This window comes from Hemisphaericaspora subhashii (assembly GCF_019202705.1).
Source record: "Hemisphaericaspora subhashii strain CBS 10753 chromosome Unknown scaffold78, whole genome shotgun sequence".
Taxonomy (NCBI): Eukaryota; Fungi; Ascomycota; class Pichiomycetes; order Serinales; family Debaryomycetaceae; genus Hemisphaericaspora; species Hemisphaericaspora subhashii.
The window spans coordinates 70,382-88,886 of NW_026057270.1; the positions used below are offsets into that span (position 1 = coordinate 70,382).

Below are 18,505 nucleotides of genomic sequence, written 5' to 3' on the forward strand. Positions count from 1 at the left end.
ATGAATGTAAGAAATAAAAGAAAAGTCGTTAGCAAAAAGGCAAGTCATGAGCTAATTATGTAATCATCAAATCGTAGTCAACCTCCTTCAACACCCCAATAACAGATTCTTAGGGAAAGTATATCCCCCTTCTTCAAATAACGTTAAATTAATATTTGAATAAATATTCAAATGTTGCTGAATATACTCTTGTGTAGGATATCCTGGTGGATCACACCCCACATTAATCTGATCCTCAGGTTGATATACCCTCACATAATCAACATACATCGTAACTGGGAAACTTAAACTTGGCCAATCTATATATGCCCAATTATTTGACATTCCCAAATTCATAACTATCGACATTGGTTCTTTTGAAATTTGTCTGAAATCGATATTTCCATTGGGATGTAATGCTTGGGCATGAACTGTCATTGTGGGTTGATCACCCACAAACCATCGGATATATCCAATCGTATCATCATTAATATATTCAAATGCATATTCTTGGAAATTTGAAGTTCCATTCGCTCCTCGTTCATACCAAGTAAGATTCAACATCGTAGTTGCAGAAAGAGCCTGTTGGAAAGGACCACCAGCGTATGTATTCATCGTGGTTACACTTGCATTATAAATCTCAATGAAACTATAATCGGGCATATACCAAATATCAAACGGGGCCAATTGGACAGATTGGGAAGCAACCCCAGTTTCCCCACTAGGAGACCACCCCGTCGCTGCCTCAATTAAATCAATCTCCGGTGCACCTCTACCCACGCCCGGATTCGGATGTGATTCACCGGGACAAGTGCACGAATTCAACCTTTGTCCAGGTAGGTATGAGATCCCATCCAGTGAAGATTGGTTGGCGGTAATACCGGCATCACAAGAATTATACGAATATGGCCAAACCCCATCCGTAGTAGCTGAATACCCTGGTCTGCCAAGATTTCCCATCGTCCACATCCCAGGCCATAATCCACTCACATTTCCATAATAGGGTAATTGTGCCGACATGATGATTTTCCCCTGGGTAAAGCAGAATTTATTCCAACTTTGTAACATCCCACTTCGATAAAATAAATCATGATTTTGAAAAGCATCCATTCTAAGACTAATGGAGGAATTGATGGTGGTGACGGCATCGGGATCATACCATTCCAAATCGTTAGTTACATGATATTGAAAATCAGGAGCTGTCCAGAATTGATCATCACCTTCATAAAAAGTTCTTCCTATGGCATTGAATTCATCACTGAATACTAAGACCCAATTAGTGCCATCTCTTGCAGTTATATTCATCGCTTCCTGCGGTGTATCTGGGTCGACCAATGATGTTCGAATCGCACTCAACATAGGATATTCATAATGGGTTAAGATAGGATATGTAGGATACCATGGAATATATTTATGAGTTGGCGTAAATGTTAGAATTGGTAGCGCTATAAATACTGCACCAGCAGCAATTATTAAAAATAAAAAACTGAATAAGCCCAGTAATGCTCTTTTATCGGCTCTCTTTAGATCATACCAAAATCTGTTCTTATCGTAGATTATATCTTTGACGGGATCGGGATTATGCACATCATCGTCAGGTTCTTTTTCATCTATATGCAATGGGAACGAGGAGGCGGGATATCCTCCAAATGGATTAAAATCTATACTTTTGGACATGGTTGAGTTTGACGAATTGGAAGAACCTAATGCATTACGATCGAGAGGTGGGGCTCTGGAGGTTTTGAACCCGTTTATGCTTGGATATCTGTCATAATCGGTCGCCAGGGACACATTCATATCTTTGACTCTTTGAACAGTAGCATTGGATATTATTGCCGTTGAACCATCGCCTGAAGAAGTTGCGCTATTGGTGGTACTGGTGCTACCACTTCCTTCGACTGGTAATAGGGGTAGTGAAGTCGCATAGTTGGTATTGGTGGCAGTGAACGCTCTACCAAACAGTCCTGATGATGTTGTTGTGGTTGAAGGCAGGTTGTCAGCATTAAATACAAATGAAATTTGTTCGTCAATTGACAGAAATGAGATGTTGTAGTCCGTTTCACCTTCCCAGCTGTTGGAAGTTAGATCTCGATCTGGCATATTGTTTAAGTTTTATGTTATATGTTAGTGAAAGGTGAGTTTAATTGACTTTCTTTAACGAGTGATAATTGTTTTGTATGTTTCTAGAAACGATGGTAATTATTGTTCGTAGTTGCTATTGTTCTATGCAAGTTGACGTTAGATGAGTTGCAAAATTATTATTTTTTTGTTGGTTTTGTGGAGGGGAACACTGATGATGAGCGAAAGATGAGATAAGGAGATGGGAAGAAGGTTACCAATTAAAGTTTTAATAACAAACTTATAGTGATTCTTTGATGAAGCTACTGGTAAAGTTGCCAATTGTATAAAAGAAACAGAAACTGAAAAATCTAAACTTTAGTTTTAGTATTTGACAAGAGTCATTGATTATATTCATCATTTAATCAAAAATTTAATTATTTAAAAAAAAACCGCAACGAATAAAACGTAATTCTAATTTATTTTTTTATATAAATTATTAACAAGCCCAAGTTTAGCCCCCTGAATTTTGAAACCATTAGAAACGATTTTCCTTCAATGATGACTGGTCTTTGTTTCATCTCAATCGCATGACCTTCCTATTACTACTGTGTAAAAATATTAACAAATTTCATGACATATCCAGTGTACCCGTGCGCATAGTCCATGGACATACTGGTACCTAGTGTATCATTGCACTGTGGTTTAATTCATAGAAATACGAAAGGGTTGCCTTGCTGTTGGACAGATTCTAGAATTTCTATCTTTAAACGGTTTCCAACAATCTTGTCGTACTGGAAGTTCTCGAATTGCATTTCTCATGGTCCCCAGACGATTTGTATATTCTGGAAGGTAAATCGTCTGACCCGGTAATGAGCACCTCTTGTATGTGCAGTCCAAATGTTTATCTTTACTTAAAAGATTAGGCTAAGTTGGAATAAATTCTTTTTATTGCAATCTTAAACTAAGTTGCTTCAAACGGCTGCAAAATTGATTAAACAATAAATTTATGCAAGGGAACAAAATGCTAAAAACTTTAATTACAAGTCCGAAAAGGTCCCTTGAATAGTTAGAATTTCTTATAAAAGAATATTCGTGGATTGTAAGTAAGTGACAGGGATCTCACAATTCATACAAGCATTGCATCCGAGAGATATAATAACTTTATTGACTCTCTAGTTGAAGTATTTTTTTCCTACTGTAAAGATTCGCCCAAAAGGGTATTTTCTTCCCCCATTTAGATCAATTAATAATATACGGCCTCTACTATTTGACAGGTCCGAGTATTACACTAATTCAATAGAAATAACAAGGCCCATGTACACAACAAATCCAGTTCCGTTGGACGTTATTTCATTGCTTCGTTAGTATAAGGTATGTCAACTTCTTATCAAGAATGATTTTTCAGTATTCGTTTAAATTTCGTAAAAAAAATGGTTGCAAAAATTAGAAACACAAAATGTTAAGAAATAGTTGTCTCTTCTCTGAAATCATTCTATTTCTCTAAAAATAAATTAATAAATATAGCTAATATAAATACACCCCCTAGGGTTAGGTCTGGAGGGGAAACTTATAGAACGTTAAGTGGTGCTTGAAAGAATTATCGTCCAATCACGGGAGAAGTCGCGACTCTCCGAGTGGTAAATCTATTGTCCAATTTGAAACACGAAGTTATCAAGTTAGAACCAGAACTACAACTCTTGTATCTTAAGTATTTCTACATATATTATGCATACACTCAAACGATTTATCCCCTTTGTTAAGAAGTAGGCCATACATAATAAGAAGCTAACTGTATTCCATTCGAAGTTACTTATTAGAAATCATGCAAAACAAATAAATCAATCACACAAGTGCTGAGCAAACTTTTGTTTAATCGCGAATACAAACCTCTTATTTACACTTAAAATTGATCCACACATAAACTTAAACAAGGCTGGTCAATCTAAGTAAAATGACTTGTTAAAAGACTTGGCCACTTTTGTGTTCGGATAAACTGTTAAGCCACGACGCAAATGATTTTTCTAAGAGATCGCCAAGCCATAACTGACATTGTTTCCAAGAAATTGCATATAAATTAGATGCATGATCTGGTGGCAAAACCCCTTTCATTTTCCACTCCCCCTCCAGAGATCAGATCATCTACACTCATCCCATTCAAAAAATAAATCGTAATTTATTAAAAAACTTCTATATGTACTAATCCAGAATACAAACAAATATAACGAATTGAAAATCAAACAATAAATCATAAAAATAAATACAAAAACACCAAAGCCTCTATCTGATCTGCCATTTTTTAACAGCCAACTAACTTATTCTTTGGAAATGCATAACCTCCATCTTTAAAAGAAGTTAAATTAACATTGGAATAAATATTCAAATGTTGTTGAATATAATTAAAAGTAGGAAAATCATCAGGATCACAACCAACATTAACTGAATTTTCCGGTTGATATACTCTAACATAATCAATTCTCATCGTGACTGGGAATTGAATCGAAGGCCAATCAATATATGCCCAATTATTTGAAAGACCAAGATTCATAATTATCGACATTGGTTCTTTTGATATTGATCTCCAGTTGATATTCCCATTTGGATGTAAAGCTTGAGCATGAACGGTCAAAGTTGGATCTTGTCCCACAAACCATCGCAAATATCCCGTATTCTGATTATTAAGATATTCAAATCCATATTCTTGGAAATTATGTTCACCGGAACCAAATTCATACCAGGTGGTGTTTAATGTGGTCGTACCTGAAAGTGCTTCTTGGAAAGGTCCACCAGCATATGTATTCATAGTTGTAACTGATGCATTATAAATCTCAATAAAGCTATAGTCTGGCATATACCAAATATCAAAGGGGGCTAATTGTAATGATTGAGAGGCAACCCCGATATTTGGAGTCTTACCTGTAGGATCAGTTCCCATAGCAGCTTCAATAACATCAATTTCAGGTGCACCTCTCCCTGTACCTGGGTTTGGGTGAGATTCACCTGGACAAGTACATGAATTCAATTTCTGACCTGGCAAATAACTAATCCCATCCGGCGACGATTGATTTGGAGTAATACCAGCATCACAAGAATCATATGAATATGGCCAAACACCTTCCGTCAGGGCCATATATCCTGGTCTTCCTAAATTACCCAATGTCCACATCCCGGGCCATAATCCCGAAACGGTTCCATAATTGGGTAATCTTGCCGACATGACGATTTTCCCTTGAGTAAAGCAGAATTTATTCCATGATTGAACCATCCCACTTCGATAATATAAATTATGGTTCAAGAACGCATCCATTCGAAGACTTAGGGTTCCATTTGCAGTGGTGACTGCATCGGGGTCATACCATTCTAAATCCTTAGTAGCATCATAATGTAAATTTGCAGCCGTCCAGAATTGATCATCACCATCATAAAAAGTTCTCCCGTCGGCATTGAATTCATCACTAAATACCAAGACCCAATTGGATCCGTCTCTGGCCTGGGTAGTCAATGCATCCTCGGGAGTGTCTGGATCGATTAATGTTTGTCGAACTGCGCTCATCATAGGATATTGGTAATCAGTCAATATTTCATAATGCTGAGGAGGACTATACACGGTCACACCTGCAAATGTTAAAACGGGTAATAAAACAAACAACAAAAGTGCAAGTATAATCAAAGCAGCAAACCCAACCATTCCTAATGCAGTTCTTTTATCAGCATTTTTCAAATCATTCCAAAATCTATGTTTATCATAAATTGCATCCTGTACGGGATCGGGATTGTGTAAATAATCGTCGGGTTCTTTTTCATCAATATGCAAGGGGAATGAAGATGCAGGATATCCTCCAAATGGACTCGAGTCACATTTGAATTGTTGTAGGGTTGATAATGAACTTGTTTCAGAAGGTTGTAGGTTATTTTTACTAACATTTGCTGAAGATTCACTAAACATAACCGGATATCTGTCATACTCTGAGGGACCTTGAATGTTCATATTACTATTGTTTGAAAATATTTTAGATTCCCTGATTTCATCGGAAGAATAGTCTTTCAGCAGTAGCAAGGGTGCTGTAGTTTCATTGGGCAGGGTTTTAAATATACGACCATATGCGTTCTCATTTGCGTTGTCTATATTGTCTGAAGATGAAGATGTTGCTGATTGTTCTTGTATCGAATCGTCGTAAACACTTGATGCGTCATTTACAAATGGGTTTTCAAAGGAAAATTCCTCTCCCTTTGGGGTGCTATTCGCTGTTAAATCTCGAGCCATGATTATTTTTTTGTCACACTGTAGATTTGTCAAATCGAGATCGTGGGATTGATGAATCTATAAATTAGTTGTTTTTGGTTGTGAATTACTAGCTGTCTTTCCTGTAAAAGATGGTTAATGTGCTAAAAATGTAGAACGTGTTGTTGTTTTTAGATGTGGTTGTAGTGGTTTTTGTGGAATTCACTATTGTTCAATTTTGTGTAGTATGTGGGGGGTTGGGCTAAGTGATGTTTTAGTAGCGAATGGAAACGGCTGAGAATATATAGTCGAACCAATTGGACACGCAATATATATAAATAACAACCTGGTTAGTAGCAATGAGTAACAGTAGTGTAGAATTAGTAAAAAGGTTAAAATAAAGAAAGGAAAGTGATAAGTGAATCTAATTTTAGAAATTTAGGCATTTGAACATTTACTTATAAATAAATTATACAATAGAAAAAACTCAAAAGCTTCTTTCAATGGTACCACCCCCTTAAGAAAAAAAAACAAAAATGTGCCGCTTTGCTTAGCTAATTATTGTATTTTTTCTATTTTTTTCTTCGTGGCATTCTATTCAGATTCATATCCTCCCCACACACGCATACACACACAGTTTCTCTTAACCACCCCCTTGAAAAATGAATGAAAAAAAATGTAACTTCGCTCCCTAGGGGTTTTGAACCAAATCACATTTTGATTGGTTCAATGACAGGGGACTAGACTCCCAACAGCAATGATTCTTTTTCTTTTGTTCATTTGTTTCGCTATGTAGAATGACGTTGAACTATGCACCGTTGACTAACATTGTAAAGTCAACAAGCACCCCTACCAATCAATGAAACAATCGTTGAAACAAAAGACATAGACATGATTGAGGTCATGTCAAATAGAAAAGTCAAAAAAGCTTATTAAATTGATTTAAATTACTTACATATTAAAGTTTTATTATATTCAGAATTAGAATTATAAATGATGTAATGTTGTAGAAGAAGGTTTAAAACAAACTTCTCCTTGAGAAACTTTCGGGGAATTGATTAGGGATCTCGAGGTGATTATTTTTTAACTTTAGACTTTTATTTTTTAAAAATGTTGCGTTTTAAATTATTTTTTAAGCGACAGCAAGTTTCTTTTTTCTATTTTTGTACTTCTCGACTCAAATCATCAATCAAATTATTTTGCAATCATTAATTTCAAGAATGAATCAATTACTGAAGTAGCTGCCAAACTGGTAATCTCTGAATTAGTATCATATGGAGGACTAACTTCAACAACATCAGCACCAACTAAATTAATCCCATTCAATCCATCCAATATACTCAACAACTCTCTACCAGTAAACCCACCTACTTCCATAGTCCCAGTCCCAGGGGCAAATGCAGGATCCAAAACATCAATATCCACAGAAATATACACTGGATCAGTCGTACCCAATTCCGTTTTCAAAGTATCAATGATCCCCCTGACACCAACCTTATCAATATCCAGGGCTTTGATTATATGAAACCCACAATCAGAATCATGTTGAGGATCATATACACTATCGACATATGGAGCTCGAATACCAACATGATAATTGCCCTTTGGTTCAATATATCCCAATTCATGAGCATAATGCAAGAATGTTCCATGATTTAAACTCATATAATCAGTAATCCCCCCACCTAAAACTTTGGGATCCCAAGTATCTATATGTGAATCAAAATGAACAATCTTGACAGGTTTTCCTAATTGTTCAGAAATCGATTTTAAAGTCATTAGAGCTATGGTATGATCTCCACCCATGGTAATTATCTTGGGGATTTTGTTTATGTTACCAATATGTTTATGCACTGCTCTTTGGCCACGATATAATTGATTCAAGGCAATTCTATTATCAAATGGAGTCATCCCCACATCTCCACAATCAACAATCGAGTAATTATGAGTACAGGAATCGTATGGATCAATAGGAACTTTCTTGTTGTTGTACTTCTTATGACGAGTTCCACCACCCAAACGTCTAGCATTACGACGGATAGCTTCGGGACCAAATCTTGCCCCTGGCCGGAATGAAACTCCAGTGTCGAAAGGTGCACCAACTATAGCAATGTCGATCTTGTATTCATCTTGATCACTTTTGAAATATTCTGGATTGAAGCAATTGAAATGAGGGAGATGGGCATAGGTTAATATTCCACCAAACATATTTTGATCCATTTGAATATCGGAAACATCATCTTTATTGGGGAAATCAATTTCTGGTCTCATTGATAAATAAGCATTCAAGGATTGTTGATGATGTGACTCGATAGAGAAAATATCAGGTTCGGATTTGATTCCTTGAGAAAGAAGTTGTCTACGACGATATAATGAAGATTCATCGTGGACTAGTTCCCCGTATAATTGATCAAGTAAGGACTGTGTGGTGGGATCTTCGTTGAAGAATATAGCCTGTACGGATGCGGCAGTGACAGCAGAAAGGATCAGCAATAATGATAATGTTCTCATGACTTGAATGATGCAAATTGATCCCGTTGCTCTGGTCTTATTTTCAGGGATGAGCTGCTTGGTTTTATACTTTTCCCAATTCCGCTCCGTTTATCTAAAAAAATAAAAATTGTTGCGCGCATATTCCATTTCAGGAAAGTAAATTCCGCACGTATACGACCTCAGAAAAGTTAGAAACACAAATCCATACAAATCGTTATTTATCATCTAAATACCTAAAATCTACTAAACGCAATCTAAACAGTTCCTATAAATTCACAAACTAAGGGGTATCTTCTTCATGACAGATCTTCACGAATACTTTATTCAAAGAATCAATAAAGTCTTTACTCAAATAAAATGTGAAAACTGTTGCAACCAATATAAATATAATAAACAACTGTATAAACATAAGCGTTGATCTGATATTATTCGTACTGTTGCTCTGATGTATACCTTGCTTTTCTAGATCTTGTGTGTTTGTATATTTCTCCAGGAGTGCTTTAGGGATTTCCTTGGGAGCCAGTATCTGGTCATTGGTTGATATTTGTGTGGGCATTGGTTTATGGAGAATTTGTCTTGAGACGTTTATATTTGGATATTGCATACACATTGTGATAATGAGATGTATAATCTACTAGCGTGCTATAATATGTATATGGTGTATGGTTGGGTATTAAATATTCAGTAGAGAATATCTTGAGTTTGGTTGAAAAAAAAGGTACAGCCTCGATTAAAAAGATAATTTAACATTGTTCAGTATTATCTGAAAGAAAAAAAAGAATCCCGCGTGTATTTCACAAACGCGATTATGTAAGCGCTATGTTTGTGGAATTAGGGATTCCCTGAACAATGGAAAGAATATTACATCAGGTTTCTATTCGGAATTTGGAAAGAAAATTGCTGCACTTAACTAGGAGCGGAATACACTCACAAAGAACTACGGAATCGGAGCAGAGGCTACTTAACGAAAATATTTCGATATGTATCTGTACATTAACTACTTTATAAAGTACAAACAGCTACAACTATCGTATGTATAAACTTTAACCAAATAATACAAACAAAAGCTGTCTTTATCCCAAAAAACCACTACAGAAACAAAACTAATCCAAAAAACTAAAGTTCTAACCATCTCTTTCTCTTAGAAGCTGCACTAAGAGTAGCTTTAGTTACTCTATCACTAGCAGGATACCAATTTGTAGGATATGGAGCAACACTAGCATAATTCACAGCTGATTCAGCAGTATAATCCCAACCAGGAGTAATAGTCGAATAAACAACTGGCGACCCAGCCTTTGTAGAATAATAAGTGACGGCAGAAGTAGGATATCTCATAGTCCAAGTTGTGGCAGTGACCAGTGGTCCTGGTTGTGTTTGCATTGGTGCATATCTTGTCCTACCTGTTTGTTCAGTATATGGGATCGAAAACGATTGAGAATTAATCCCTTGGGCAGCATTCATATTTTGAATTTGCTCAGCTGGAACATCACCAGTCACCGTAACAGCCAAAGTACCTGTTGGACCAGTCATACCTGTTAATTGAAACCTAGGCGAATAATTAATAGTACTTCCTCCATTTCCAAAAGCAGCATAGATTTGGAAATAATAATATCCATCTGGAACTAATCCTTGTTTGATACTAACGGTTGTTTTCAAACTTGGAATAGTGGTAGGTTGAACTAATGGTGGGGTTAAACATTGAATAGATCCACCTGCATCAGGCCCAGTACATAATGAAATTGTATATGATTGTACATTGGTTAATGCCAAATCTGTACCTGAGTCAGAATCATCTTTCCAAGTAATTTCAACACTGGCTGTACCTGAAGAACCATCGAATTTAGCTCCTGCTTTTGGGGCGGTGTATTCAACATCACCCATGACGTTTTGAAGAAGTGATAGTAATATCAAACCTAATATATGTAATTTCATGTTGGAAGTATGACGTGTGAAGTGTTGTGGGTTGAATATCTATAAGTAACAGCAAATAATTTAATGTAAACAGATCTGCTAGATTAGTACTATCTTTTAGTATGAGATTTTATACGATGTGATTGTATTTTGATGTATTTATCAACTAACTGTAATTAAAGCCAAGCAAGTAAGTAAAATGAGATGTTTCTAAATTTAAAATTGTGACAGTTTGTAAAATAGAAAAAGATCCTTTTTTCTGCCAATTTTTTTTACACATTACATTCAAACTGCAAAATAATATTGAAACTATAACTTTATAACTTTAAACTGTAAAAATAACTTCATAGTTTGAAAATTCACCACGAAGTGTCCAAATAGTAATCATACCTATCTAACATATGTAACAGGAATCCCAGTTGGTTAACTTTAGTCTCACTGTATCTTTAAGTATATTCTTTCTACATCCCTATAATTACATTTTTATCATTTGAAAGCCAGTAGGTGATATTTTTATCTTGAAGCTTTATCACCCACCCGGTGTCGTCTTATCTTTGTGTCTTGTGACAAGAAACGATGACGTATTTGAAAATATCTTAAATTAAACATACTGCTTTCTGCCAAAGTCTCACTCTTCTCGGATGTAACTCTTTATCAAATTCACCTCCTCCAGCTGAAATATGGCATGCATTTACAGATTCGTAGATTTCTTCCGATTCCCCGTACACCAATGTGTCAATGATATTTTGAAGCTAAATAACAATTCAGCCCCTGGCTAATCTTCTTGAAGCCATTTATCTGGGCAGAACTGTCTTGTACGTATTGGGTCTCCAGCCGTGTTAACATCAACATGTAGTCGAGTATCATCTGGGAGTTTCTACCTTGTATTCGCGAAAACTTTCAATAACCCTATTTTCGCCATGACTTACGTGGTTTACTGATAAGATTGCTTCCACACACTTGTTTACGATCCTTACGAGAAAATGTTTAATTTATGTGAACGAATTTGAAGTATATGAATCTCGATTGGAACTACTGCGTATCTTTTTGAATTCTTTTTGGGTAATCATTCTTTGAAAATTGAGAAGTAATGTGATGATCACATCGAAAGCTTATATCTAGATTCTTTAACTGTTAAGACTTCCGTCGTAGATCGATACAGAGTAGGAATTGAGAACTCCCAACTTCTTTCTACCATAGCTGTTTGTTCTTAATTGTGTGGATGTTGCAGCAGATACTTTGTTGTTTGTCAGAAATCCTGTTGCTTCTCTGGTATGTCTATCTGAATTAATGCAAGTTGACATCCTCCCAAGGGTCTTCCCATTCATGAATTTTTCGAACAAATACGGTTAGGCCGAGTTCTACGATCCAACAAACTTCACAAGCAATTCTTACAACGTTCCCCGAAAGAAGGCTTCCAATTGATCGATTTGCCACTACATCAAATCCGACAAACGTCTAAATATACCCAAATAAGCGGTCAATAACATTACACTCCGATCCAATACTGCAAATTTCACAAACCTTCGGAGATACACTAAATTCTGCTAAGCCTACCTGTATATAACGTTATGTGGCTTTTAGTTTTTTTTTTGGTTGCAAAATATTCTGCAGCATGGCCCATGAAAAAAAAAAGGGTGGCCAAGGCCAGAAATACAAAAAAAAAGCAATTTGGGGCGTTATAAGAAATCTCTTGTCAGATTAGGTTTGATGTGTAGATCTATTTATAGAATATGGGGAAACACGAAGCAAGATTCTTGTAATGGATACATTCTTTTTTGGGAGGGGTTGCAAATACTCAAAGGTTTAATAGGGAAATGATTTTTTTGTTTATAGCTGCAATGATATGTGCAATTCCGTACACCGACTTTGGATTAGAAGACACTCGCATATGTCAAGTTAGTTCAGGTCTTTTGCCTAAGAAAAATTATGAAATATGAGCGAGCCTTTCAAATGTGCATTTCATATATGTTTTTTTTGGCATAAGATGGTTGCATGTAAGTTTTTATCTTCCAGCTTGCAAAGTTTATCTTCTAAAGGTAGTGCGAATATTTCCAAAACCATAATCTAAGAATAGACCAAGTTCAATTGTTACCGGTTATGAGTCGCGTTCACCACTCTTTTCAATCACATTTTCAACACGTTGCCCAGGAAAATATAGTATTCTTGTTTGAGTTTATATTTAGCCATTCATATATTTCTTAGAATCGATTTGCAAACTCTCACATGCGAATTAAGTAGTCAAATAGATAAATTTCTTCATTCGCGTCTGTATACTTTGAACTACTCCAATATAATACTATTTATAGAATCATTTCTAGGTTCTTAACTTTGTGGTTTATTGACGGCATTATTACTGTTTTCGTAGTTGGTAGATGTGCCTGAAGGCTTATTGCGGAGAAAATATTTGATATCTAATCTTGATCGATCAAGATTGGCTAGATTAATGAACCCGACGACACATTTTTAGAATAAGAAAAATATGGTTTACAAACTATAGCACCTGATGACAAATGCTTCTGATTAGCTAAATGGCTGCAACATGAAGTTTTGTTTAAGAATTTCAGAGCTAAGAATATACAATTTACAATTTTTCTAAATATAGTAAACGCGAAACGTTTTATTTTTCAATATTTTTATTTCTATATTATTGTTTAATAAGGTTTCTTATTAATAGCGGGGATTGAATGATATCTAGAATCTATACATTAGATTGTTAATTACATGACTAATCTATAAGCACCCCTAGGCTTTTAAACTTCAAATTAAACGCGTCTATTTGAATGACCCAAAATAGTTGAACAATATTGTAAGTTTATTAATTAAATTAGGGGTTTTTTTCTCTTCGTCGTACCTCGTACCCTAAGTTGCCCTGTCACCAAAAAAAAATTGTGGGGGGTGTGGTGTTAGTCAAACTTAGTTTATATCAGATTGACAATTTAAACTTTTCTGTGCGTCTGATGTTGTTGTCTGTTGTTCTTGATAAAGAGGGAGAGATAAGGAGAGGGAGAGGGTCGTATAGCTGCTAAACGAATTGACAATTCTACAATTTCAAAATCAATTCAATTAAACTCTCTCCACCCATCAATTATCTTTCCAATGGTAACCAAAAAGCCCTATGTAATATTACTTTCTATATAGCGTTATGTAAAATATTAAATAGAATATATGTAAATTGTAATAAATAAAACAATGAAGTAAATGCATTAACGATAGCACAATCATTGGCCTAGCAAATCATGTAAATCTAACTTGTTTCTTTGGATCTTCTATTGTAATTGTATGACCTTCTTCAGGATTATAACTCCAAACATCTTCATTATTTCTAATATTATTACTATTAACCATCTTTAAATCAATTGTTAAATCATGATGAAATAAAAAATTATCAGACCCTTCAAATGCTTGAGGCAGAGATAATTTATAATTAGGTCCACTTAAACTATTATTTCTTGAATTGGTAGAAGAATTAGTGGATGAAGATTCAACTGATGTAGATGAAGTTGATTGCCGCCGACGTCTTGATTGATGTTTTATTATTTGTTGTTGTTGTTGTTGTACGGTGGGGATACTTTGCGAAGTTGAACTTCGTCTACCTTGTAATGCTCTTGATGACGGTATTGAACTCCGTACTTGAGATCTATTGATTCTTCTTGGACTCTTTTTCTTTTGCTTTTGTTTTTTTCCCTCTTGTGATGATTGTGATGTTACTGAAAAAGATCTTGTATTATGTGGTGGTGATGGAGGTGAATAATCTGTATTACTTGAGGATGGTACATAATCATTTGATGTTGAATTAGACCGTATTAGTTTATTTAAGTAATATATTCCTGTAATCTTTGAAAGCATATTTGGCATATATAAAGTGTACTGTAAGTTAATGATATTAAAGTAAGAAATAAAAAATTGTCAAAGTAAAGACCATTGAATGTTAATTTATAAAAAAAAAAATCATTGAAATATTAAACGGGTATTAAATAAATAAAATTATTTTTTTAAATAGAAACGAAAGAAGAATGAGAAAATTCATATTCCCTTAAAAAATAATTTTTACAAGGCAAACATCAAAAAAAAATAAACTCCGACCCGTCCCGCAGCCCGTCGGGTTTTACTGGTTTTAATATTAATATGGACCCAAAATCGATGAGTTATGTCCGGTCTTTGAAATCCTTAGTAAACTTACAAATCAATAGATCCCAAGAAATTTTATCTGATGCAATGGGTTGGCCCGGAGTAAGTTTGACTTTGTACACTGTAACAAGTTTAACATGTGTAATGGTCCTAATGACATCTATTTAAAGTCCGATAGTAATTGATTGGGTTACATTTCACAAATAGATCCTGTTTGTTTTAATAAATGAATCGGATTACCTTTGCCCACCCGTATGAAAATAAAAACACGGCTACTTAAAAAGGCTATATTTAAATATTCTGCGGACTATTATCCTCATAGGTCATTTGAATGACTATTCAAGGTTCAAGTTACCAAAAAACAACATAGGGGGAATTAACATGGTTCGTATAAAATTGCCCTCTACTTACAGAAACGACTAAATTTGCATAATGCCACAAGCAAGAATGTCTATAACTTCCTCTTCCTTTATGACAAGTCTCTTAGCCCATCGTTCTTTCCAACATTCAATAACGGAAGAGATCATCCTTTCAGAATAACGTGGCAAAGCCAGTCCGTATTTTGTAACTCATCTAGTTGATTATTTCCGAAGGCTCCATTGTTCTTGTGCATTGTACGTTCCATTCCATTGTTTCCCAGCCACTTTGTTGAAAAGATTCAAGCAACTTCCTGCATGCAAACGTTTTGTCTTTTTTGGCTTTAAAAAAATTTAAAAAGAGAAAATATTTCAATATTGGGGCTACCAATTTACAATTAGAATTATAAACGACGTGCATAATTTATCATGTGTTAGTTTACATCATATACTTTGTTAGTGTACCCCAACTTATAGTAACAATGGAAATTACAGATAAATGAGATGATTGCAAATGAGTACAGTGCAATGAAACAATCCCATTGACTTTTAAGATTTCTGGAGTCAGCTGGTTTTATTTTTTTGACTCTTTCAGCCCTTCGAGTCATTTCTTTTCAATACCTAAATAAAATTTTACACCGTTAGATCCGTCACCCCTCGGTGTTCCTAGTTTTAGACCGCAACTAACGGGTTTCTTTTTACTGGTACCAGAGTTGATCTGACCAGTGTAATTACGGTAATATTGTCTTTCAATTGATAAGCATTAGTAATATTATTTATTGAATATTATGAATCGTTTCCAGATTACCGTGTGTGACTATACACTAACGATTATCTCCAGAGATGGGTAAATCCCACTTCTTAAATTTTTTAATGTCCATGGCTATTAAAACAGCCTCGGTGGGAACAGCCCTCTAGAAGAATCTAAAGCGCAAATTGAATGGCTGGACTGATAGGAATCTACGGATCTATTCAAAGCCTGACACGTTCTGTCTGTGAGGGGAGATCAAGGGCAAGTATGGATGATAGGGATATGGAAAGTGAGTTACTTATGGAATATCGGGGTTTAAAAGTAGTGGCAAGATTGCCACACTACTCATTTGAAACAAAAAAACTAGAGGTGGTATCGACTGAGCAAAGAAATTGCTTATGACTCAATTAATTTCATTCTTAAATATCTATTACTGTTTGCAAAAACCATACTAAACAAATCTATCTAACTATAGTGGTAAACATTACCCAAAGTAATTGATTTGACAACAGTATAATCATCCACACCATAAAGGGAACCTTCTCTACCAAATCCAGATTCCTTAACACCACCAAAAGGTAATGCAGCATCAGTAAATAATCCAGTATTAACAGAAACCATACCAGTTTCTAAATATTCAGATATATACCAAATATTATTCAAATTTTCAGAAAAGACATAAGAAGCTAAACCGAATGGAGTATCATTACACCAATGTAATACTTGTTCCTTGGTATCGAATTTAACGATTGCACCTAATGGACCAAACGTTTCTTCATTAATAACTTTCATGTCTTGAGTTACATCTTTAATAACAGTTGGAGCATAGAAATTCTTACCCAATTTTGGTAATCTCCCACCTTCAACCAATAAGGTAGCACCTTTTTCTAAGGCATCCTGTAAATGAGTTTCAACTTTTTCAATTGATTTTTGATTAATAACACAAGCATGAGTTACCCCTGGTTCAAATCCATTCCCAATCTTAAATTCACGTACTTTGGCAGCAAACTTTTCACAAAATTCATCATATACCCCCAGTTGGACATAGATTCTATTTGCACAAACACAAGTTTGTCCCAATGATCTAAACTTAGAAGCAATTGATTGATCAACGGCAATGTCCAATTTCGCATCATCAAAAATAATAATTGGAGCATTCCCACCTAATTCCATAGAAAGTTTTTTCAAAGTACTTGAACTTTGTTTCATCAACAACTTCCCCACGGGGGTCGAACCAGTAAAACTAATCTTCTTGATCAAACTAGATTCACAAAATTTCAACCCCACCATAGGAGTAGATTCAATACTCAGTAATACAACATTAAACACCCCATCCGGGAATCCCGCCTTCTGGGCCAAATAAGCCAAAGCCAAAGAACTCAACGGAGTCTGAGCATCAGGTTTAAGAATACAACTACATCCTGCCGCAAACGCAGGTGCAGCCTTTCTAGCACCCATAGCACTTGGGAAATTAAATGGACATAATAATCCCACTGCCCCAACTGGTTGTTTGTAAGTTATGACCTTATTGTTAGGATTCAGCGGTTGGATAGTATGACCATACATTCTCTTAGCTTCTTCTGCAAACCATTCGAAATAACTGGCGGCATATTTGATTTCTCCAATGGCGTCGGTTAAACATTTCCCATTTTCCCAGGTGATTAAGGTGGCTAAATCGTCGAGATTTTCATGCATTAATTCATACATTTTTCTTAACCATTTAGCACGATCATATGGGGAGGTGTGTTTATATTTAAGGAAGGCTTCATGGGTGATCTTGATTGCTTCGTCGATTTCAGCTGGGGATTGATCGGGGAGTTCGGCGATAAGTTCTTCGGTAGCTGGATCGATTACTTGGAAGGTTTTGGTGGAGGTGGAATCGATCCATTTACCGTTGACGAATGGTTTTGTGCGGAATAATTCTGGATTCTTTAATGTTGGTGCCATTATGATTGTTGTCTATGAAGGAAGATATTGTTTAGAAAAGAAGAAGAGAGAAGGAAGAAAAGGAATTAGGTTTTCAAGAAAAAGTCAAGGTGGTTTTTATATTCATTCTTTGTCTCGAAGGCGAAAAAAAATATGGAGGGGTTAGCGGGGTGTGGCCGAATTAGGAAATCGTGCTTTCCGCGAACGCATCTTGTTGATTGCCGCCAAATACCTGTAACAAAAACATTTTGCTGCGAAAAAAAAATTGATCCAACCGGCTTTTCCCTATAAGCTTATTGTACTTCTCAGAAGCCCTATCCGTTACAATTTTATTACATACACTGACCACAGCAAGAGTTATTAACTTTGACAATCCTTAAGGTAAACTAATGTATGCCTCACTAGTTGATAGCTATACTGAGAGTTGCTACTTAAAGGTTTTACTTGACCCGTTAAAGTCCTATCTCTTTCTCGATCATCGCGAACAGTCGATCTGATGAGCTTTTCATCGAAATTTTCAATAAGTTCATGACGCAGAAGTCTCTACCGACGGGTTAACCAGTAATGTCACATGGGGCATATTAAAAGATGTTACATGTAAAGTTGCCTCCCATGACGGCACTAAGCCCTACTAATGTTTGATACAGAGAATATTCTAAATCTACACAAGCCAACAAT

At 35.5% G+C, this 18,505-nt stretch overlaps 6 protein-coding genes across 6 annotated transcripts; all 6 read right to left on the minus strand. All coding sequences in view use genetic code 12, as the record gives it.

The window, feature by feature from the left end:
- Window positions 1-87: 87 nt before the first annotated feature.
- J8A68_002376 (SKN1/KRE6 family beta-glucan synthesis-associated protein) lies at window positions 88-2,079 on the minus strand (the record flags this gene model as incomplete). Its single annotated transcript, XM_049406120.1, has 1 exon — window positions 88-2,079. The coding sequence occupies one exon, from the start codon at window positions 2,077-2,079 to the stop codon at window positions 88-90; it is 1,992 nt and encodes a 663-aa protein (XP_049264354.1).
- A 2,257-nt stretch (window positions 2,080-4,336) lies between these two features.
- On the minus strand, window positions 4,337-6,301 carry J8A68_002377 (SKN1/KRE6 family beta-glucan synthesis-associated protein; the record flags this gene model as incomplete). The annotated part of the gene is made up of 1 exon (XM_049406121.1): window positions 4,337-6,301. The coding sequence occupies one exon, from the start codon at window positions 6,299-6,301 to the stop codon at window positions 4,337-4,339; it is 1,965 nt and encodes a 654-aa protein (XP_049264355.1).
- A 1,152-nt stretch (window positions 6,302-7,453) lies between these two features.
- On the minus strand, window positions 7,454-8,770 carry AFP99 (Afp99p; the record flags this gene model as incomplete). The annotated part of the gene is made up of 1 exon (XM_049406122.1): window positions 7,454-8,770. One exon carries the CDS (start codon window positions 8,768-8,770, stop codon window positions 7,454-7,456), a length of 1,317 nt encoding a protein of 438 aa, XP_049264356.1.
- Window positions 8,771-9,868: 1,098 nt separating this feature from the next.
- On the minus strand, window positions 9,869-10,684 carry KRE9 (Kre9p; the record flags this gene model as incomplete). The annotated part of the gene is made up of 1 exon (XM_049406123.1): window positions 9,869-10,684. The coding sequence occupies one exon, from the start codon at window positions 10,682-10,684 to the stop codon at window positions 9,869-9,871; it is 816 nt and encodes a 271-aa protein (XP_049264357.1).
- A 3,216-nt stretch (window positions 10,685-13,900) lies between these two features.
- On the minus strand, window positions 13,901-14,521 carry J8A68_002380 (uncharacterized protein; the record flags this gene model as incomplete). Its single annotated transcript, XM_049406124.1, has 1 exon — window positions 13,901-14,521. One exon carries the CDS (start codon window positions 14,519-14,521, stop codon window positions 13,901-13,903), a length of 621 nt encoding a protein of 206 aa, XP_049264358.1.
- A 1,845-nt stretch (window positions 14,522-16,366) lies between these two features.
- J8A68_002381 (succinate-semialdehyde dehydrogenase (NAD(P)(+))) lies at window positions 16,367-17,848 on the minus strand (the record flags this gene model as incomplete). The annotated part of the gene is made up of 1 exon (XM_049406125.1): window positions 16,367-17,848. The coding sequence occupies one exon, from the start codon at window positions 17,846-17,848 to the stop codon at window positions 16,367-16,369; it is 1,482 nt and encodes a 493-aa protein (XP_049264359.1).
- Window positions 17,849-18,505: the final 657 nt, after the last annotated feature.